The sequence below is a fragment of the Branchiostoma belcheri genome, unplaced genomic scaffold (assembly GCF_001625305.1).
Source record: "Branchiostoma belcheri isolate BF01 breed outbred unplaced genomic scaffold, Haploidv18h27 scaffold218, whole genome shotgun sequence".
Classification (NCBI taxonomy): Eukaryota; Metazoa; Chordata; class Leptocardii; order Amphioxiformes; family Branchiostomatidae; genus Branchiostoma; species Branchiostoma belcheri.
In genome coordinates, this window is record NW_017803691.1 from 113,694 (window position 1) to 133,039 (window position 19,346).

Consider the following 19,346-nt stretch of genomic DNA (forward strand, 5'->3'; position numbering starts at 1 on the left):
GTATAGGATACAGGAGTCTTCTTTTACACAACCAAGATTTCTTACTCTCCAAGCAGAGGTTTGGGATTGGGGTTGTTTTTAGCATGTTTTTAGGCTTTTTTATCGGGGTTTCGCTTTTGCACTGAATTTATTTTCCACCAAACCCAAAAAAAATTCAGTGGAAAAAAATTCAGTGCAAAAGAGAAACCCTGATAAAAAAAAGCCTCTGCTTGGAGAGTAAAGATTTCTCACCTAAGGCCATGTTGACTTGATAATATGGATGACATCCTCTGGGAACCCCAAAACTGATGCGCGTATAAGAAAAAAGTTTGGCAGAAACAAAAAGTTGCCTTCATTTATGAAATCTACATGGTCATTAATATTGAACAAATGACACATGGTATAGTATGGCGAATAAGCTACTCTTCAAATCCATTTCTTTACATTTTTGTCATACATTTTTGGCATTCTACGACATAGGTATCGTTTTCCAATATTTTAATTCTTTTAGCAAGGGAACATATTTTCTCATTTTGCAACTGTTTTAAACGATTTACAATATGGTTGAAAACTTTTTTTTTTCGGAAACGGCCGAAATCCATGCGCGTGGATGTCATCCATATAATCAAATCAACATGGCCTAAGTGCTGACGTTTCGGTGTCTATCAGATACCTCCCCCTCGGAGTTTCTGACTGGAGTTCTGACTGGGATTATTGTGTTCTCTCCGCAAAAGCGCCACCTACATCGGCTACAGATAGCGGCGAGAAGTAGAACTCCAGTCAGAAGCTCTGAGGAAGGTGTCTGATAGACACCGAAACGTCAGGACTTAGGTGAGAAATCTTCGTTGAGAAAATTAAAAAAAAAAACTCCTGTATCCTAGAGAAGTGTTCCATAACAAAATAAATGCCCCGGTGTTGTTATTTAACGCAATCACTCGTGTCTCACCTTCACTTCGACCTACGTATAATCGGATAATACATACATATACAACATGTATGAATAATTAAGGATGCACATTCCCACATTCCCCTTGTACTTCACAACGTCTTTTGTGTTGTACAGTACATGACATCCGGTAAGCAGTCTTTATTGGCCCATATCCTTGGGTGCACCTGTGCCACGGCGGCCTGTGATTGGTTGATCCGCCAACCGCCAGTATCTAGCCCGACTTTCTATTTTTAGCCCCCTGTGCGTGTAGTGACTACGGGGATAGCTGTGCCTGTGGGGGATATCCCGGGGCGTAAAGGCTGCTTTGTGTGGTAGAGGTGAACCTTGAGGCACAGGTTCAGACCAGGTGCTTTATCTCTTTTAAGTTGTCCTTCAGACTCAATAAAAATCACGTTAAAAAGGCTACACCACAATGCTGAATGTGTAAAAGAGCAAGGCAAGTTGTCACTGAGATTGTGTAAAAGCTCTATGTTCGTCTGATATGGTAATTTTGACGTTCAAAGTCTCACACGTATATACAGCTGTGTTTCCATCCTGTTTATTTGTCTTGATAACCATGAATTCCTATACGGCATGTTGTGATGTTTGTTCAGTCACATGGTGAGCAAAAGCAGCAGAAGCAGAACACTCGAATCTTTGAATAAGCTGCATAATTTTACTCCCAACTATTGATAAGATAAATTGAATGTCCTTTTTTTCTGGCAAAGGAAATTGACCGAAAACATAACACCACTATATTACAAGAGGAAAAATTAAAAAAAAAGTTTTTTTTTAGATATCTAAACGTCCTAGCCTTGGCTTGACCAAACTTAAACGCACGCGAGGTGTTACTTAAGTTAGACCAAGCAAGAAGATTAAAAATTAAGATTTCAACCGCCTTGTCTAAACCCAATACATTATACGTTCAGAAGTGGGTTTAATAATCTAATCCATCAATGCGTTTTTTTCCGCAATAATTTTAGTCCTGTTCCTACCTAGATGAATGCCTTAATCTCCAAGCAGATGTTTCGGTGGCTGCAAAATGCAGTATCAAATTACCCAGGCAGTATGCATTGGCCAGACAGTATCCATTTGCTGATATTGGGTGGCTAATAGATACAGTCTGGCCAGTAGATACTGCCTGGGCAGTTTGATACTGTATTTTGCAGCCACTGAAACATCTGCTTGGAGATTAGGGTGCCCTTGCACTAGAACATCTGACAAGAATCGCATGGGAGAGCACCAGTGCAAGTAGAAAAACTAAAATTATTGTATTTTATATACAAAGGGTGGCCGTTTACCCCAAAACTGCTCGTTTTTATTTGACAAGCATGTAGTTGAAATTGTAACGTCATATACTTATCTCGGCATTATTGTGAACTCAGCCGGCACGTTTAAAGCAAATAATAAGTACTTGAGTTGCAAGGGTTTGAAAGCTTTATTCGGAATTAAACAGTCGCTAGATCAAGCCAACGCCTCACTATCAGTTAAAAACAAACTTTTCGACACTTGTGTAAAACCTATTTTACTTTACGGCTCAGAAATTTGGGGCTCAGCCAAAAGCCCTAGATTCTGCCATTGAATCCGTCCACCTTAATATTCTGTAAACAGTCTCTGAACGTTCCTACTCAGCCTGTAACTTTGCATCAAGGGCGGAACTAGGGAGGTACCCAATGCACCTGGAGGCCTCCCTAAATGCCATTAAGTATTTTCTTCGTATATGCCAAAACGTGCCGTCTGACAGTCTGCAAGCGGACGCCCTCTCATGTCAACTACAACTAGAGCTGGGCGTCCGGTATTCGTAACACTTTGGACTTTTACAAGTGGTTTTATTTGGAGGAATGCGGTTTTGCTTACAGTATGGCGTCCTGATGTATCTCTTAGCACAAACCTATCACCAATAATTAACTCCATCAGCCAACGATTGAAAGATATTTTACACCCAAACATTTATCACTGAAATCCACAATGACCATAACAGAGGTACATGTACATCTTCTAGTAACATCTTCTAGTAACAAGTTACGAACGTACCGTTTGTTTAAAAGTATATACAAAGTACCTATCGGTTAACAACATACAATATACTTTAAATGCATTCAATTAGCGGTATGTACCCCCAAAAATTGTGACAGGACTGACCATTTTGCATGTTATACATGGTATATCTAGTATATGTGATACGGGCGGTTACAACAATGCAGCACGCGGGAAATACAGACTACTTGGACATGAATATGTCAGCCCGACGATTTCAATCATTTCCCATCGTAGGGTACGCGCGGTTCTAACAATACAGCACTCAGAACACAGTACATGAATATGTCGGCCCGACGGCTTTAATCACTTTCCGTCGGTGCGACCTCATAGATTTCTTTTGTTGCTTTTGTCATGATAAAATTCAGACAGACAACATAACGATACAGTATATTAAAGTATCGATTCGGTTTGGTGTTCTCATTCCTGTTTGGAGATTGGGACGAGCGAACATCATGCTGAAGTGGTTGAAGACTGCGAATCCGTCCTTGGCGCCTTCTACCACGGAAGGATCGAAGTACGAGAACACAACATCCCCGACTGCCAATCCGTCCATGGAGCCTTCCGCCACGCCAGGCTTGCCGAAGCCTCTCGAGACCGAGAACCCCAGAATGACCGCCGCTGCCAACAGAGAAGTCGAGAGAGTCATGGCGGAGTCCGGGAGCCGGAAAAGAAAGAGGGGCAACTACGGGAACTACAGCCCCGAGATGCGAGCCAAGATCGCCAAGTTGTGTCTGGACATCGGAGCCTCTAAGGCAGCTCGGCAGTTGTCCAAGGAAACTGGCCGCCAGATCAACGAGAGTACAGTGCGATCCATCAAGACAAGCTACGTGAAGGAGAAGCAACGACTCGGCACGGACAATGTTGAGAACTTGCCACGCCGAAACGTGGGGAGGCCGCTGAAGCTGGGAGGGCGGAATGAGCAGATGGGAGATTACGTCCGTAACCTGAGGAAGGCTGGGGGCGTGGTGAACCGCCGGGTGGTGATGGGGGCGGCAAGGGGCCTTTTGTCGGAGCACGGCGGCAGCGTCGAGATCACATCAAGCTGGGCCAACTCATTTCTCCGCCGCATGAACTTTCAAGCGCGAAGGAACGAAAGCGGCGAGAAAATCCCCGAGGACTTTGAACAGACGAAGGAAGGCAGGATCGAGGTGTCAGTAAGAGAAGACAAGATCCCCGACGTGAAAATCGCGAAGTTAGAACCCTCACGAATATAATGCATTTCCAACTTCAATGCTTCCATGTTTTCTGAATGAGCTTTATCATGTGGATATGATGTGAGTTAATAGGAGATGTAGAAACACACAGCAGATGATAAAACGGATCGAGAAATTACGAATGTAAATGCTACGATTGTCTTGTAGAAAGTCACCAAGGTCATATTTTTTTGTGCACCAGTATCGTATCGTCCGAACGCTCATAGGATTATCTGTTTGTCAAATGAAGACGGGATGCATGAAACCTGTGTGGTAGACTTTCAAGTGTGCATGTACATGTAAGAGTAAAATAAGTGTGCTAGCCATGAGTGTCATTGTATACATGAAAATACTAGTACGTCGCGCCCGATCTTCGTCGACGGCTACAGTTGCGGTACAAAATTGTGAAAACAAATAAAGTTCTCCAAAATTACCTAAGTAACTTTATGAAATTGTTACCATGATAGTCGACTACCTTTTGTCATTTTGTGTGGTACTAGTAGGTTTATTTTTTCCACATATTTTTTCGACAAATCATGAGGAACATGGTAACGTAAAGCTAGCCTCCACCTAGCCGTGGACGACTCGAGTAATCCTTGCATGATTATAATGCAAAAAGGATTACTCGAGTCGTCCACGGCTAGCCTCCACCAGGCCTTTCGACGGGAATACGGATCGTAGAATAAAAAAAGAGAGTAAAATTGTCCAAGGGAGTCCAGCCGCGGGGAGGTACTTTCTTTTCGGCCAATCAAATCAAGGCGGCCAAACTCCCCTGGCAATTATTCTCCTATATATAGCCAGCGTAGTTAGTCTGGTAGAGACTAACGCAAAGCACGCGGTATAAACGTACATGTGTAACTATCCCTCTGACCGGAGAGTAAACGTTACGTCAGATTATGCTTATGATGATAAATCGCATTTGAATAATACATAGCTGTTGGCGCTAGCGCCCTTTCTTGTGATTCATGAAATAACAGGTAACCCATCACGAGTCTCGTGAGTGCCATTGGTATGTAGTCACAGCAAAGCACCTGCCGATCAACCTGGATTGAGGCTTCCTCTCTGGATCCCCTTCCAAGGAGGAACACGTTTTGCAGCAACAACCGGCAACACAAGCTGCAGAGAACGTTTTCCAACGGTCTATCTGTGACAAAACTTGGAATTGATGAAGGAGAAACGATCCATGGGTGTAAGGCAGGATTTGCGATGTCACACACACACATGCGCGCGCGCACACACACACACAGATATATATGTAAACACACACACTCACTCACACACACACACACGCGCGCGCGCGCGCACACATATATATATATATATATATAAACACACACATACACTCACTCACTCACACACACACACACATACACACACGCACAGATATATAAACACACACACACACACACACACACACACAGATATATATGTGAACACACACACACACACAGAGAGAGAGAGAGAGAGAGAGAGAGAGAGAGAGATGTAAACACACTCACACACTAAGAATGATAACAACAATACCTCCAATACCGGTAACAGTACCGCAGTGCAGTTCTAGTCACGGATCAATACTGTGTGCTATATTTGTCGAGACCTTTGCTATTTGCGGAAAGAGTTGACTTTGCTGTTTTCACCTTTCATCAGAATTTTTTTCGCACACATCGTAATCCTCTCTGAAAATGTCCTCCTCCCTAACAAAAACTAAGATATGCGAATAAAACGTAGTAGTAATAGACGGACACGATTGGCCTGTACTGAATAACAGGCGGAATAGGTCTGTTCTCTGCGTCAAAAAAGTCAGACAATTACACAGAGAGAACTGAGAGGAAAGAACGGTTTATTGAGCCTCCACAACACCACACATGGGCAGCTATGGAAAGGAACTGCCGCATGACTTAGTGAGGATCGGAACATTCAGACAAACTCCTGACGAGAAGACTTCGCCGATCACTGTCTGTCAACAATTCCTTTTCATCATCGGTTGTTTTTTACAACACAACACAACACAACACAACAGAACAAAGTCCGGCTTAATCACACAGCGCATGTCAGTTATGTCACCCCACAGTTTAATCATCGAGCTAACTACACCAGTTCAACCTTCCACCTGCTTCTGTTGTTGGGAACCAAGTTAAGATACTAATACACCATCTCACTCTGTCTTAGCCTGGTTTCCAGTCTATCCTCTTTATTTCTCTTTATTTCGATACCCTGTAGCCCAAAAGGCTAATCTTCAGGGCTCATACAAAAGTCTATCGTGGTTGGGACGGGTTGTCTTCGGGGCTGCAGAAGCTCTTCCCCGCCCGACTCAGCTAGGTTCCCCGGTAGGTTTTGCACGTCACTCCTGGCGTGCAAAACTCCGACGGGCATAACACTGCAGGGCGGTCTATTGAGCTGGACAAGGGAAAACTATCTACAGAGCCCCGAAGACAGCCTGCCCCAATCACGATAGACTGGACCAGACTGCCACTAACTTGGCTCTTCACATCTATACCTACTTATGATTAACGATGTGATGATGCACATGCCCGTAGCCAGGGGGGGGGGGCCCACAAGGCTCAAAGGTCCACTTTTGGTCCACTTTTTATGTAAAGGTCCAAGATTTTTCTTGAAAAGATGGACTGGAATCGTAGAAAAACTGCTCCCTTTGTCATTGAATAAAAATTTATTTTTGGAAATCCTCTCAAAAATGCACGAAATGCCATTTTAGAAGGTTCGGTTCATTTTTCAAAATTTTCCGGGGGAGCATGCCCCCGGACCTCCTAGGAACCTCGCGCCTACGGCGCTCGAGGTCCCTTCAAGCAATGGGAAGAACCCCCCCCCTTCAAAATCCTGGCTACGGGCATGATGCAAAACGTAGAAGGTGAACAGGTCTCTACTGCATGATGTAAAATGATGATCATCTACGGCACGACAGACCGATACAGAAACAAGCGCGCAGAATGTGGTTTAGCTCGTTCTACATGTTCACAAGCACGGTCCGACTGTTGGTTTCTCTATGCACATGGACTTGTACAGTAGCTCTGTCTCCATGCATCGCGTCATTGATACCAGTGGTTCACGAAGAACCGGTCACAGTCGTTCCGCGCCATTACACGTCATTTTAGCCTGGCCTGGGTACCATCCGGATTTTTCAATGCTCAAAATCCGGATGGTACCCGGGGTACATTTAGTCCACATTGCCTTAATTTTATGGATGACATCATCTGAAGACCCCCCAAACTAGCGCGCGCCGGCGAATCCCCATCCCCCCCCAAAAAAGCTGGTAAACCACAGATTTTTTTTGAGGCGGAAATCAATCACCCATAAAATTATATCAGTGTGTCCTCACACCACACCTGCAAATCGCTCTGAGGAATGGAGTGTATGGTAACAACTACTATAGGTAGTTAAACAGTCCTTCCATTCAACCAAAACGTTCAAGAAAAAGCAAATACAAAGCAATAGATCTCGAAAAACCATTTCCAACAAGAGTTGGTACTTGGTAGGGACAAGAAAAGTGACTTGCATACATTTTCTTTCTCGTGTCAATGTCGTTTGGTTCTATCATCAAGGAGGTTCAATCAGTAAACCTCATTGGTTCTTTGTAAAAAAAAGGAGCAGAGGAAGGTCAGTCCCATGGAGGACGTCATACCCTTCCCATGATGAGCCAATCAGCCACCTTCACCCTCGTGACGTCACACAGACTCATCCAATCAGAATCGAGACAATTATACTATACCCTGATCACGTGACATCTGTTATCCAGCACCTATGCACTGCTGTGCACTGAATGTTAATGAATAACATCTACATTGCATTGACCTGCTTCATGTGTGCGCTAATTACTGAGGTCATGTGCATCAATACACTGGCAGCATTCAATTCAGCAATTTAGGTAAGGAGAGCACATGGATGTGAACATTCGAGAAACTTCTCCTTTCCCAGTCTTTCCAAACTTTCATCGCATGGAATGATTGAAAAGTTAAATATGCAATGATGTGATGCACAGAATAACTAGTAAACATCGAATCTATTTCAGGCCGGATAGTAGAGATACCTGTAAGGACTTGGTTTTTCAACCGTATTTTGCACAATACTGAAATCAAAGAAAATCAGTAGATCTAGAACCCTACAAGCCTTTGCATATTGCAGAGCTGATCTTGGTTCCGTGAGCTTATTGCGCCTTGCTCTCCGTCTTCTCCCGTCCGAAGCCGTAGTAGATGTCCTCGCTGTACTCCCGGTCCGTCCTGCGCACCGTGCCGTACATCATGTCGATAAACTTGGTGTTCATCCCGAAGTTGACGTGGAAGTAGCTGTGGACATGGCAGACAGCGGTATACACGTGTAAGCTGAGAATGACATCCCAATTGCAAAGGAAGAATAATTCCCGCTTGATTAGTTTGGATTAAATGGATTAATTATGAGCTTACTAAGTTATACTGGTATTATATACTAGTAGTTATACTGGTATTATATTTATGGTTACAACTAGGTTTTTATCGTCATTGTGAACTGTTTGCTATAAAAGCACGTGTACTAGTTTAGAATATCTTTGTTTCCGTTCTTTTTAATCAGTTAAGTATCATGTACTTATTAAGTCTAAAGGAGGCGGGCTCAGTATAAGCATACAAGGCTTGTCGCACTATGTGAATACATTGTGCGAATAAATGAAAGAAATTCATTTTATGACAATCGCAGAGAGTAAGTAACGGTTTTCACTTTGGCCGTGTTTATGTGAAGTCACTCAAACTGCGATTCGGGTAATTCACATTCCTCACATCTGGTCCACGTGCCATACATTCCTTGCAAACCGTGTCCGATCACAATTCGCTTGAGCTACATTTATTGTTGTTTGATGAAACCACGCAAGGTAGCGTGTTTTTAATGTCAGAGGTCAACGACCTGCTTGCTGATGCCCCCCTCCCAGCGTATCTCGGCCGAATGCCGACGTGGTCCCGCCAGAGGCGGTGAAGCTCGCCCACATTATATGACCATTACTTCTGTTTAAGTTGCTGCCACGTAAAATTTGGTATTGTGTATAAATAAAGAAATATAACCCCGTAATCCATGACCAGGCAAAGTCACATTGAAATCACATTGCGTTCAGACGCAAATCGCGATGCGGGAAAACCGATTCGAAAGTGGTTTGGGATCGAGGCGCTTTCAATGTGATTTGGAGCATTCAGATGGAGCCACTTGGAGCCGGCGTCGGGGTAAACCACATGTAAAGCGCCTTGGGTGACTTCACATAAACACGGCCAAAAACTCGACTCAAACGTTGACAGTCAACCCGTGGTTATGTGGAAGAGCAGGTACTCACAGATGGTGGTCGTCGTGAAACAAGGTGTCCTGTTGCCATGGCCACGGAGACACGCTGATGATGCCGGAGTGGTCCCTCATGCCGTAGTAGTAGGTCCACAACAAGACGCCAACGTACGAACCTGTCCAGATAAATGAAAGATATATCTATATATCTATATATCTATATATCTATATATCTATATCTATATCTATATCTATCTATCTATCTATCTATCTATATAGATAGATAGATAGGCCGTGTTTATGTGAAGTCACCCATATACACTAAGTTTACATGTTCACAAGGAATTTCTGCATTGTCAATTTGATTATCATCACACAGATGCCAACAAAAATATATATATTGTTAGTAAAAAATATCAAAATCCGCCAGAAAATCGATCCTGGGCAGAATTTGAACTGTCTCCACAAAAGCACCAAATTAGGGCTACATGTACCGGTAGTTAGATGTATTCTAAGCAAATCTTCATTTTAAAAAAGTGCACAATTGGACTGAAAAATCACTAACCGTATGTTTACCTTTGTGGATTTCTGGACAACCCGATAGAAAGTCAACTCCATTACTACATACATGTATATTGCTATCTTCATAAGAATAGTGGTAATACCTGCTATAAACGTGGTGCCCCATGTCCAATGGTTTGGGTTTTGTTCGATTTTCTCACAATCTTATAGCAACCGAATGTGGCTACACGCAACGATTCAAAGTGATGAGATTGTCTGCCTTATATTGTGTGCTCATATTGTTTGTATTCATTTGTTATTTCTATGTAGTATTATATCTTTGTTGATTCTTTTTATGTTCGATGGCGGCGCTTATATAGTCGTATTAAGAGTGCGTCGCCATCGCTGTCTTGTATTTCTTTTCTGATGCTTTAATAGTGACGAGAAGATCGTTTTACCGGCATACAGGGGGAAGATGAACATGGGAGCCGCCATGATGCACTGATTGAGGAGGAACTCAAACGGGTGCATGGCGCTGGCCGTGAAGGCGGTGGGCTGGATGTAGCGGTGGTGCCACTTGTGGATTTTCTTGTACAACACAGGCAGGTGCATGATTCTGCAGGAGAACGAACGTGCAACACGGTAACTAGACATGCTAACATGCAGTATATAGTAGAGGGGATTCATTCCTCAAGCTACCGACATCTTGCACACGCAGTCGTCCCTCAGTAAGACATCTGGAGCCGCATGGTTCCCGTTTAGAACTTTTATTCAGCCTGTCACACGACCGGTTTCACCGGTGTGGCTTCTTCAAGTGTACAGAGGCTAATGACACAAGTGCATGAAGTTCTCACCTATATATAGGCTGAATAAAAGTTCTAAACGGGAACTATGCGGCTCCAGATGTCTTACTGAGGGAAGACTGCGTGTGCAAGATGTCGGTAGCTTGAGGAATGAATCCCCTCTACTATATAGACATGCTGACATGGATGGAACTTCTATCGGCAGCAATATATATGGCGAATGTGATTTTGTCATCCATTTATAATCAAATCAACATGGCTTAAGTAGGATGACTTTATCCATACATGTGTTTAGCTTTGTTAGACCTTAGTTGTAGTAGACCATACGGAAGTCCCTGTATTTTTGTCGAGTCAATAAATAATCTATAAAAATTGCAAAAGATTACACAATCGGTACTTGTGTAATTATAACGTGTGTCTCAGTTTAAAAAAAACAATACCATAATATACCATACCATGTCCGGGACCAAAAAAAATCAGAAATTTTGTTACAATGAGAACGAAAGCCACCAGGAAGCCCGAAGCAACTTTGAGCTTTGTCTTCGCAAACCGTATCACCACAATGCACCCATAACTTCAAATTTATGCTGATCAAAAATATTTGGAAACACAGACAGACCAAATAAACAATACTTCTATTTGTCACCAAGGTAAAAGCAGAACTATCAGCCTAACGTTTCATAATCAACGTGAAAGTGAGCTCATAGATTATGTCTGTAAAACGTTACATCGTTGCCATGTGCTTCTCTCAGTGCTTTCTATAAAACACAATACCAAGTAATACACACTTGAGACACCTATCTTCACGTAGCTACACATACAACGGTGTCAAGGACAGTTAGAAAGTATTAGCCTCTATCAGGCCCCGGGAAGCGGCTGGAGAGAGTAGAAATTGGTCAGAAAGACAGATAACATGCCGGGGGAGTTGGTCCGCTAGCGGGTATCAATTTTCCCGCTCTGAGCAACTCCCCTGGTATATTATCTGTGGTATATTATCTGTCTTTCGTGCCAATCTCTACTCATTCGAGACGCTCCCCGGAGCCTGGTAGAGGCTAAAAAAAAGAAAGATGTATATATAGAAGCCTGTTTGCTATGCGCATAACTACTCACCGGTGAGACCAGTAGATGGTAAACTCGTTCAGCAGAAATACAAAGATGGTAGACAGCACGGTGTACACAATGCTGTAGTCCCACAGACTGAAGTACAGCCTGCTGTACCCGCCGTTCACGATGTAACAGGCGATGGTTCCTGACAAGGTTCCGCCCAGCACCATGTTGAAGGAGCCCAACATCACAGCATGAGCCTCGTTATCCTGAAAGTTACAAACGCGTTAGTCAGCAAAACTGTGATGTCGTGTCACAGCTTCACCGCACCATGCCCTTGTCGGTACCTTATCACCACGTGGTTACCCTAGTCTCCACCAGACTTCTTTTGCGGGGTGAATAAATCGTAGAAATCGGCCTAAAAAGGGTATTAATTGGCAAGAGAAGGTAGCCGGCCAGAGAAGCTCCATTCCGGCGGGCCATAGAGCTTCTCTGGCCGGCTACCTTCTCTGGCAAATTAATACCCTTTTTAGGCCGATTTCTACGATTTATTCACCCCGCAAGAGACGTCTGGTGGAGACTTTGGTTACCCCCATACAACCCAGGCATCCAATGCAATTTCAGGGCGGCAAATCCATATTTCCAAATCCATTTCTCTGGTCATTCTTTTACTGTAGTAAGTTGAATCAAACCTATACCATAGCATAGTGACATCTTTGAGGCAAAATGCGATATCGCTGATAAAAACGGCATCCCCCAATCTTTCTCCCCAGTGCACAGACAAGCAAGGTATGGTTGACCTTGAGGTTTGCATGGCCTTATTGATGTTGATAGTAGTGCTAAAGTTCTGCATGATAAAGGTCATAAACAAGTCACCCAATGTATGTGTTTCTGTCTGTAAGTTTGTTTTCATGTGCATGTCTGCGTGTGTGTGTGTGTATGTGTGTCACTGTGTGTGTGTATGTGCGTGCGTGCACGTGTTTTTGTGCGTCTGTACGTGTGCGTGTATTTCGACGTGCCTATCGTCAATAAAATAATTCAAGATTTTTTATTCTGGCGGGTTTCATCAGGAATGGCTGAAACTGTCCCCGACAGGTACTGTTACTAATCTCCAAGCAGATCTACGGTGGCAAGGCGGTATCCTTTGGCCAGAGGAGTGCCCATTGCCGACACTCCTCTGGCAGATGCATACTGCCTTGCCACCGTAGATCTGCTTGGAGATTGACCGTTACAGGCAGACATGTACTTCACAGTTCAGCCAACAGGATGTGCACAGATTTGTTTTCCTGTATATGCAATAAGAATCGAATTGTCAGACAGCAGTCTGGTACCTTAGTGAGGAACTTGTTGGGCTGACATTTCCACTCCTCCGCCTGGTGGCGCTTCCTGATGTAGTAGTACCAGTGCCAGAACCCTCCCACAGGGTAGTAGATAACGAAGGAGCCGGTGATGCCCATCAGGATGAAGAGGTGCAGGTGTTTCATACCGTAACCCTCCAGGAACTGGTCCAGCACGGAGTGTTCTGCCGTTCCGTTGGCGCTCGGTGCGAGGAAGGACGGCAGGGCCTTGTCTGGGCCATCCTTCCCGCGCAGGTACACCAGCATGATGAGCCAGTCACCTGTGCAGCACGAGGAGAGTCAGAGCAGATATCAAATCAAATCAACTTTATTGCTCAACAACTGTAGCTGGTACAATGTATGGCAAAGAAACAACAATGGTACATACATAAACTAATACTAAGATATAATTCTAACGGGCTAGTCCATAATGATACTAAAGCTAATCTATTGTGTTTTCTTAGGAAGAATATTACATTCTGTAATTAAGGGGATATATCAGCTATTTACAATATGGTGTCGCTTTTGTAGTGATTCAAATATGAATTTTCCAACGTACACTGATATCTCAGTAGGACATGAAAGGAGCAAAAATAGGCTCCCGTCCGTACTGAAGTTTCCATATCGCGACTTCACGGCTTTAGCCTCTTAGACGACGACTTATTCCACGGAGGGAGTTTCCCACTGGCCAGGGATAGAATTTGTGGGGAAAAACTCTCTCCCCGCACTCCCTCGGCGGCAAAACCATCCCTGAGCGGTATAAGTCGCGTCGTACCCCCCCCCAAAAAAAAAACATAACACCGCACGAATCTGCGAAGGCTAACACGGCTTCCATTGTGTCAGGCAACTTTGTCTTTACAACAGTGTCTATCAGTATAGCGTTCTATATACGTATCTACATATAACCTCGTTCAGGCTGGTACATCGGTTGATACGGAATATGCCATGCGGTACTAGTATTCTCTATTTAGTTTTGAAGAATTTTCCTTGATTGACACTTTGATTACTATCGTCTTACGTTTTTTGATTGGCACCTCCCAGTTTCAAACGTTTGCCCAACACTCCATTTAACAGTACTAGGTTACATCAATTTGAAAGTTGAAAGTTTTAAGCATACACCATTTTCTCAATGATTTACCTTATCCTTATAATACCAAAATACAACATTGTCCATAATAGTGGTATTCAAATTTCAATGAATACGAACATAGACGTTTGCACTAAATTTGCACTAAACACTGGACGCACTTGGCAATGTTTATGGTGTAGAGTAAATGTGAGCAACCTAGAATGATATCAATAGATTTCCTATAGGATTAGACTGAGGAAGGCAGGCATGTGAGACAGGCACTTTATACATTCACCAGTTTCCCATCCCCAGAATGCAACGCGAAAACAAGGGGTCTAACCTCATTTGCATAGCACAGGAAGACATCGGAATGATCCTGGTGACGTTAAACAGTTTGTTTTTCAGTGTGTTTTGGGGTGTTGGGTCATTTTATGCTCAAGGTTGATTAAATTACTATGGGTTGAATCTGACAACAAATAGAGAATGAATTTTTTGGAACGACTTGTTTGTAACGTTATAGTGGTAACGCTATACTGATGCTGTAACGTTACAAACCACATGTTCAATGTTAGAAAAAACACAAAAACTTCATTCTCTATTTGTTGTCAGATTCGACCCATAGTAATTTAATTAATGTTGAGCAGGAAATGCCCCAACACCTCAAAACACAAGCTGTTTAACGTCACCAGGATCATTCCGATGCCTTCCTGTCCTATGCAAATGAGGTTAGACCCCCTGTTTTCGCGTTGCATTCTGGGGATGGGAAACTAGTGGTGAATTCTCCCTAGTGTAACGAAAAAAAAAACTCATCAATGAGATCTGATGCGCCGAGAGTTTGGGAAAAAACTGTCCAAATCAAATCTCTATCACCACTGGCTCCCTCAGACAAGAGGCGAAGTAACGGGGAGGTCAGCAAGGCAAAACAACAAATTCGACCCTATTCTAGCACGCACGAAGCGCTACTGCAAGAGCCCTTTGCCCTACATAGTAAAACTCCTAAATGAGTCAACGTAAACAAGTAATGTATTGCCAAAAAACAGTTACTCAAGCAACTGGATATGATTTTGAAAACGTCAGACGTTTCAGCTAGTACCCACTAGCTTTCGTCAGTGACTGAGAGACCAGAGGGGAAAGCAGGTTTATATACACAACCTGTTGATTGATATGCAAATAAAGTGAAGACAAATTTTTGGAAGTCGAAAAAGGAACAAAAGTCAGACAAGTCAAGACAAGATGATGCAAATTAGTCTGAAAGCTCCTGTATTACAGGACAGGAGCTTAAGTGTTGTCTGTCCTCGGGGCTGGGAGTGCCAAATCCCAAGTGCCGGAAAGATCGACCCGTAGCCCCCCTTCCCTGTTGAGGGTGGGGTTGTACATTCTTTCATATATTGCCTCTTTAACACCCCGTTCCCACCAGCGTGTTTCGCGGTCTAATATACATCCATGGACTCGAGTTTGAAAGAGTGACCCTGGTTGTGTTGTAGGTGGTGGAAAATAGCTGAGGAGTAGCCGTTGGCACTAGGTCGGCAATGTTCTTTGTACCTTACTTTAAGCGGTCGACTTGTCTCTCCGATGTAGGTGTTGTTACAATTGGGCTCCTCACATTTGAGTCTGTAAATAACATAAGCTCCTGTCCTGTAATACAGGAGCTTTCAGACTAATTTGCATCATCTTGTCTTGACTTGTCTGACTTTTGTTCCTTTTTCGACTTCCAAAAATTTGTCTTCACTTTATTTGCATATCAATCAACAGGTTGTGTATATAAACCTGCTTTCCCCTCTGGTCTCTCAGTCACTGACGAAAGCTAGTGGATACTAGCTGAAACGTCTGACGTTTTCAAAATCATATCCAGTTGCTTGAGTAACTGTTTTTTGGCATATCGTATTACCTGGATGTCAAACCTTCATCGAAGTAATGTATTGTCTTTTATCATGTATATATGTAGAGATCATGTAAATACGTGGAGATCGCACTTCAATTTTATGTGTAAATTCTGAGCTTGAAGGATATTTAAAGTTGTATTTTAAAGTTGTTAAGGTGGACACTGATGTAAAGAAACATGCAATTCAGCCTCCGGGCTGCAAAATGTTTTTAATCAATAAACCAGTCATCATCATCATCAAACCTACCTTTCGCGGCGGCGCCCATGAGCGTGGTGGCGACCGTACTGACCAGGCCGATCAGCGTGTTCCTCAACATGATGAAGAACACCGGAGCGCCCTCCGAGGGGACCTTCTTCGTCTTTGTTGCAGTCATCTTGTTCTGTATGTATACATGTAACGTTATACATAAAGGCGAAACGGCTACAGTAGATGAAACATATGAGAGTCGGACATCAACTTGCAGCAGCTGAGTATCGGATTTATCTATATAGAAGGCTGCATGCACTGAGGCAAGCAGAATTTGTTCATAAGGCCACAGCAAGTAATTTTTATGGATGACATCAGCGCGCGCATTAATTTTCGCCTGATTTTTGAAAGGATAACTGAAGAGAGAAGACAAGAAAAGGTTCTGATTTAATGTTTTGTTTCTTACTTTGGTGCAGCGATATGTGATGCTGGCTGTGTATTTGTTATGTTCCCACTGGATTCAACCATTTGTACAATGATTGAGCCAAAATGTTAAAATGTAGGAACCTTGTTTTTTTCGGCCTGCCTTGTTTGTTTTCGCCCGCTCGCGTTAGATTTGGAGTCTGCAGAGGATGTCATCCATAAAATTTACATGCTGTGGCCATATATACAGGCACTCATGGATACGACCGATTGAACAGCCCCCAACCGACCCATGGCCACACGTCCATACGGACGATGACCTTCCATCATGCATATTAAACAGCAGGGTTATAGTCCCTGGTTCTATAGCGCAGGCTGTCTCCGCGCAGAACTCAGAAACGGCTTAGTGTATGACCACGACATTTTCACAAGACGGTGTACAGTAATAATAAATGAGAACAATAATTTTGGTATGATTATGGCGTAATATGACTAAAACCACTGTTTATTCTTAATAGAACCCAAGTCGTATACAACAAAAAAGTGTGCAAGATAAAAGGTTAAGGTCGGCTATTATAGACTTATGTTACCCATAGCAACAACACTGGTGGTTCTAGCGCATGACGCCCAGACATTGTCCTTGCACTTTAGCCCCCCTAAAGTCTAGATGTTTGTTAAAGCAATGAGGTCATCATCATCACCATCAAAGCAATGATGTTATATGGTTAAAGTAATTTGCAGCGACGTTTTCTTTTGCCTTTGTAGTCAAAATATACGGCTCGATTTGGCAGTCTAAATTCTAACAAAATTTGGAGGAAGGACGCACGCAAGATACCAGCATACACCTACATACATCCACTGTCAAATTCCTCCTACACGACGTGCTTCACCGCCATACACGCATGCAGGCACGTACATAACGTTACACACGCACAGGGGGGGTTTGGTTACTCAATAGAATCGTTTTACATAATTAAATAACCACATAACATCTGCATGCCCTCGTAAGACGTAATCAGGCCTTTTTAGACTTCGTAATCCGTAGGCAGCCTCCCCAAAAATCAACGTAATTTGTAATCAGTACATTAGCCAAAAGCGTACAGTCGTAATCAGCTCTGAAAATTTAATGTAATTCCTAAATGGGAGTCGAAAATTTTGCGTAATTCGTAATTACAAATTTAAAAAATGTGACCTTTATGTGAATTTCATGGGAAAAACTTGCAAAAATATAACATAATGAGATTATAGTGGAAAATATTGTAATATATTGAATACCAAAATCATAACCTAACGTGACCTTGAAAAAACATTTGATTGACAAGTTTGTAAACTGATCGGTTGCACAACCATTGAACAGAATTTAGTACTCAGGATGCGGCCTCCAAACAGATGCTGTGAGTTTTCTCCATGATATCGAAGGAGAAATTTCTCTATAATGAATAAAACAAAAGGATGTTTCCTAGTCAGGACAATATGTAGTTGGAAGTGGACAGGAGCCGACAAACACCATCCTTATTATTTGGTCTACGAATCTAAAAATAAAAACAACCTCAGAATGTTCTTGGTCTCAGCCAATCTAAATCTACCGCTATATGGCATTTCATCCTTAATTCTGCATCTGGCGTCCTTATATCAACATGATATAAATCTGACAATATTAGTTGTTTCGGGGCATAACATGTAGTGTGGCTATTCTACAAGAGACATAACGTTACATGTATCGGGATGGTATTCCACGTAACGTTACTCAATATAAAACACAGACTCGCTAATGTTAAATATTATCCCCTTCCTGCTTGCAACACCTTTATAAAGTAGCATATAAGCTCTGCTAGCCAACCTAACGTAACCTTGACGTTACACATGACAAAAGTGACTGTGTTAACGGTTAAGCTACAGTTCTAACTCTCGCGCGTAGGTCGCTGGTTTGCTGGTCTAATTCTTTATGTCCTTTATTGTTATGATAATAAAGCTATATGGCCCTATATCTAGATCGAGACAGTGAAAGAAAAGGATAACAGTTGTTATATACATATAACACAGATCTCTGAGACGGCCGGTTGCATCGGAACAAAGTAAGCCTACCTACCACAAAGAGGAGTCTAACCGGTCCTGGCCATCACAAAAAGATCGAGGTCATATGATGCTGTTAAATGTTGCCACTCCGAAACAGTAGAATCGAGAAAACACCCAGATGCGTATCCGATGACCTACTTAGACCTGACCAGCCTAGCCGGTCCCGTGTAGCCGGTGCGGTTTGGTGAGCAGGTTACTGTACTACAGTAGAGAAGACGGGCAGTGTTACTCACCTTTCCCCCTCACGGTCCCCTGTACTGTACGTCCTGCCGTCCTGAGCTCCTGTCCAAATGGCACCAGCGGCCCGGGGCAGTCCGGTTTGTTGTGTGTTCCTGACGTCACTGACTCCGGCCAGCTGATAACACGGCACGGCGAGGCGAGGCGTGCCAAATGGAGCGGAAGCCAGGGGCTCGTGGAGGGGTTTTTCTAACTCCGTAAATGGGAATTTTCAACCTGTCGTCAAGGTAACAGGACAAAGACTGGTGGTGAAATAGAATAGCTTGTCTTTTATATTCTCTCATCGTTCATTATCAGAGTGATACCCGTAGAGCAGCGTGTCAAACGAATGGTCAAGGAGGTTGATAATTTTTTACTGGGCTAAATACATGTCACATGTTGACTGCCATATACATAA

The 19,346-nt window shown here is 43.1% G+C and overlaps 3 protein-coding genes across 3 annotated transcripts in view; 2 read left to right on the forward strand and 1 right to left on the reverse strand.

Moving 5' to 3' along the window:
* Positions 1–738, forward strand: part of LOC109470045 (regulator of chromosome condensation-like) — a 5,601-nt gene extending 4,863 nt beyond the window's left edge. The window contains exon 10 of the mRNA XM_019768823.1: positions 714–738. Within this exon, the coding sequence (XP_019624382.1) occupies positions 714–738 (25 nt within the window). The remainder of the gene's footprint in view (positions 1–713) is intronic.
* Positions 739–3,098: 2,360 nt separating this feature from the next.
* Positions 3,099–5,016, forward strand: LOC109470058. The gene has a single exon (XM_019768838.1). It carries the CDS (start codon positions 3,400–3,402, stop codon positions 4,159–4,161), a length of 762 nt encoding a protein of 253 aa, XP_019624397.1. The 5' UTR covers positions 3,099–3,399; the 3' UTR covers positions 4,162–5,016.
* Positions 5,017–6,148: 1,132 nt separating this feature from the next.
* LOC109470054 (delta(7)-sterol-C5(6)-desaturase 1-like) lies at positions 6,149–19,047 on the reverse strand. The gene is made up of 7 exons (XM_019768831.1): positions 18,946–19,047; positions 16,274–16,406; positions 13,070–13,356; positions 11,805–12,007; positions 10,350–10,507; positions 9,446–9,566; positions 6,149–8,438 (listed from the first exon to the last, which is right to left on the reverse strand). The coding sequence occupies exons 2-7, from the start codon at positions 16,398–16,400 to the stop codon at positions 8,300–8,302; spliced, it is 1,035 nt and encodes a 344-aa protein (XP_019624390.1). The 5' UTR covers positions 16,401–16,406; positions 18,946–19,047; the 3' UTR covers positions 6,149–8,299.
* Between the last annotated feature and the right edge of the window lie 299 nt (positions 19,048–19,346).

Coding starts and splice junctions, on each gene's coding strand:
- LOC109470058 (XM_019768838.1), top strand. CDS start 3,400: ATGCTGAAGTGGTTGAAGACTGCGAATCCGTCCTTGGCGCCTTCTACC.
- LOC109470054 (XM_019768831.1), bottom strand. CDS start 16,400: ATGACTGCAACAAAGACGAAGAAGGTCCCCTCGGAGGGCGCTCCGGTG. Junction 13,357..16,273: donor CATGGGCGCCGCCGCGAAAG/GTAGGTTTGATG, acceptor CGTGCTGCACAG/GTGACTGGCTCATCATGCTG. Junction 12,008..13,069: donor CCAACAAGTTCCTCACTAAG/GTACCAGACTGC, acceptor TGTAACTTTCAG/GATAACGAGGCTCATGCTGT.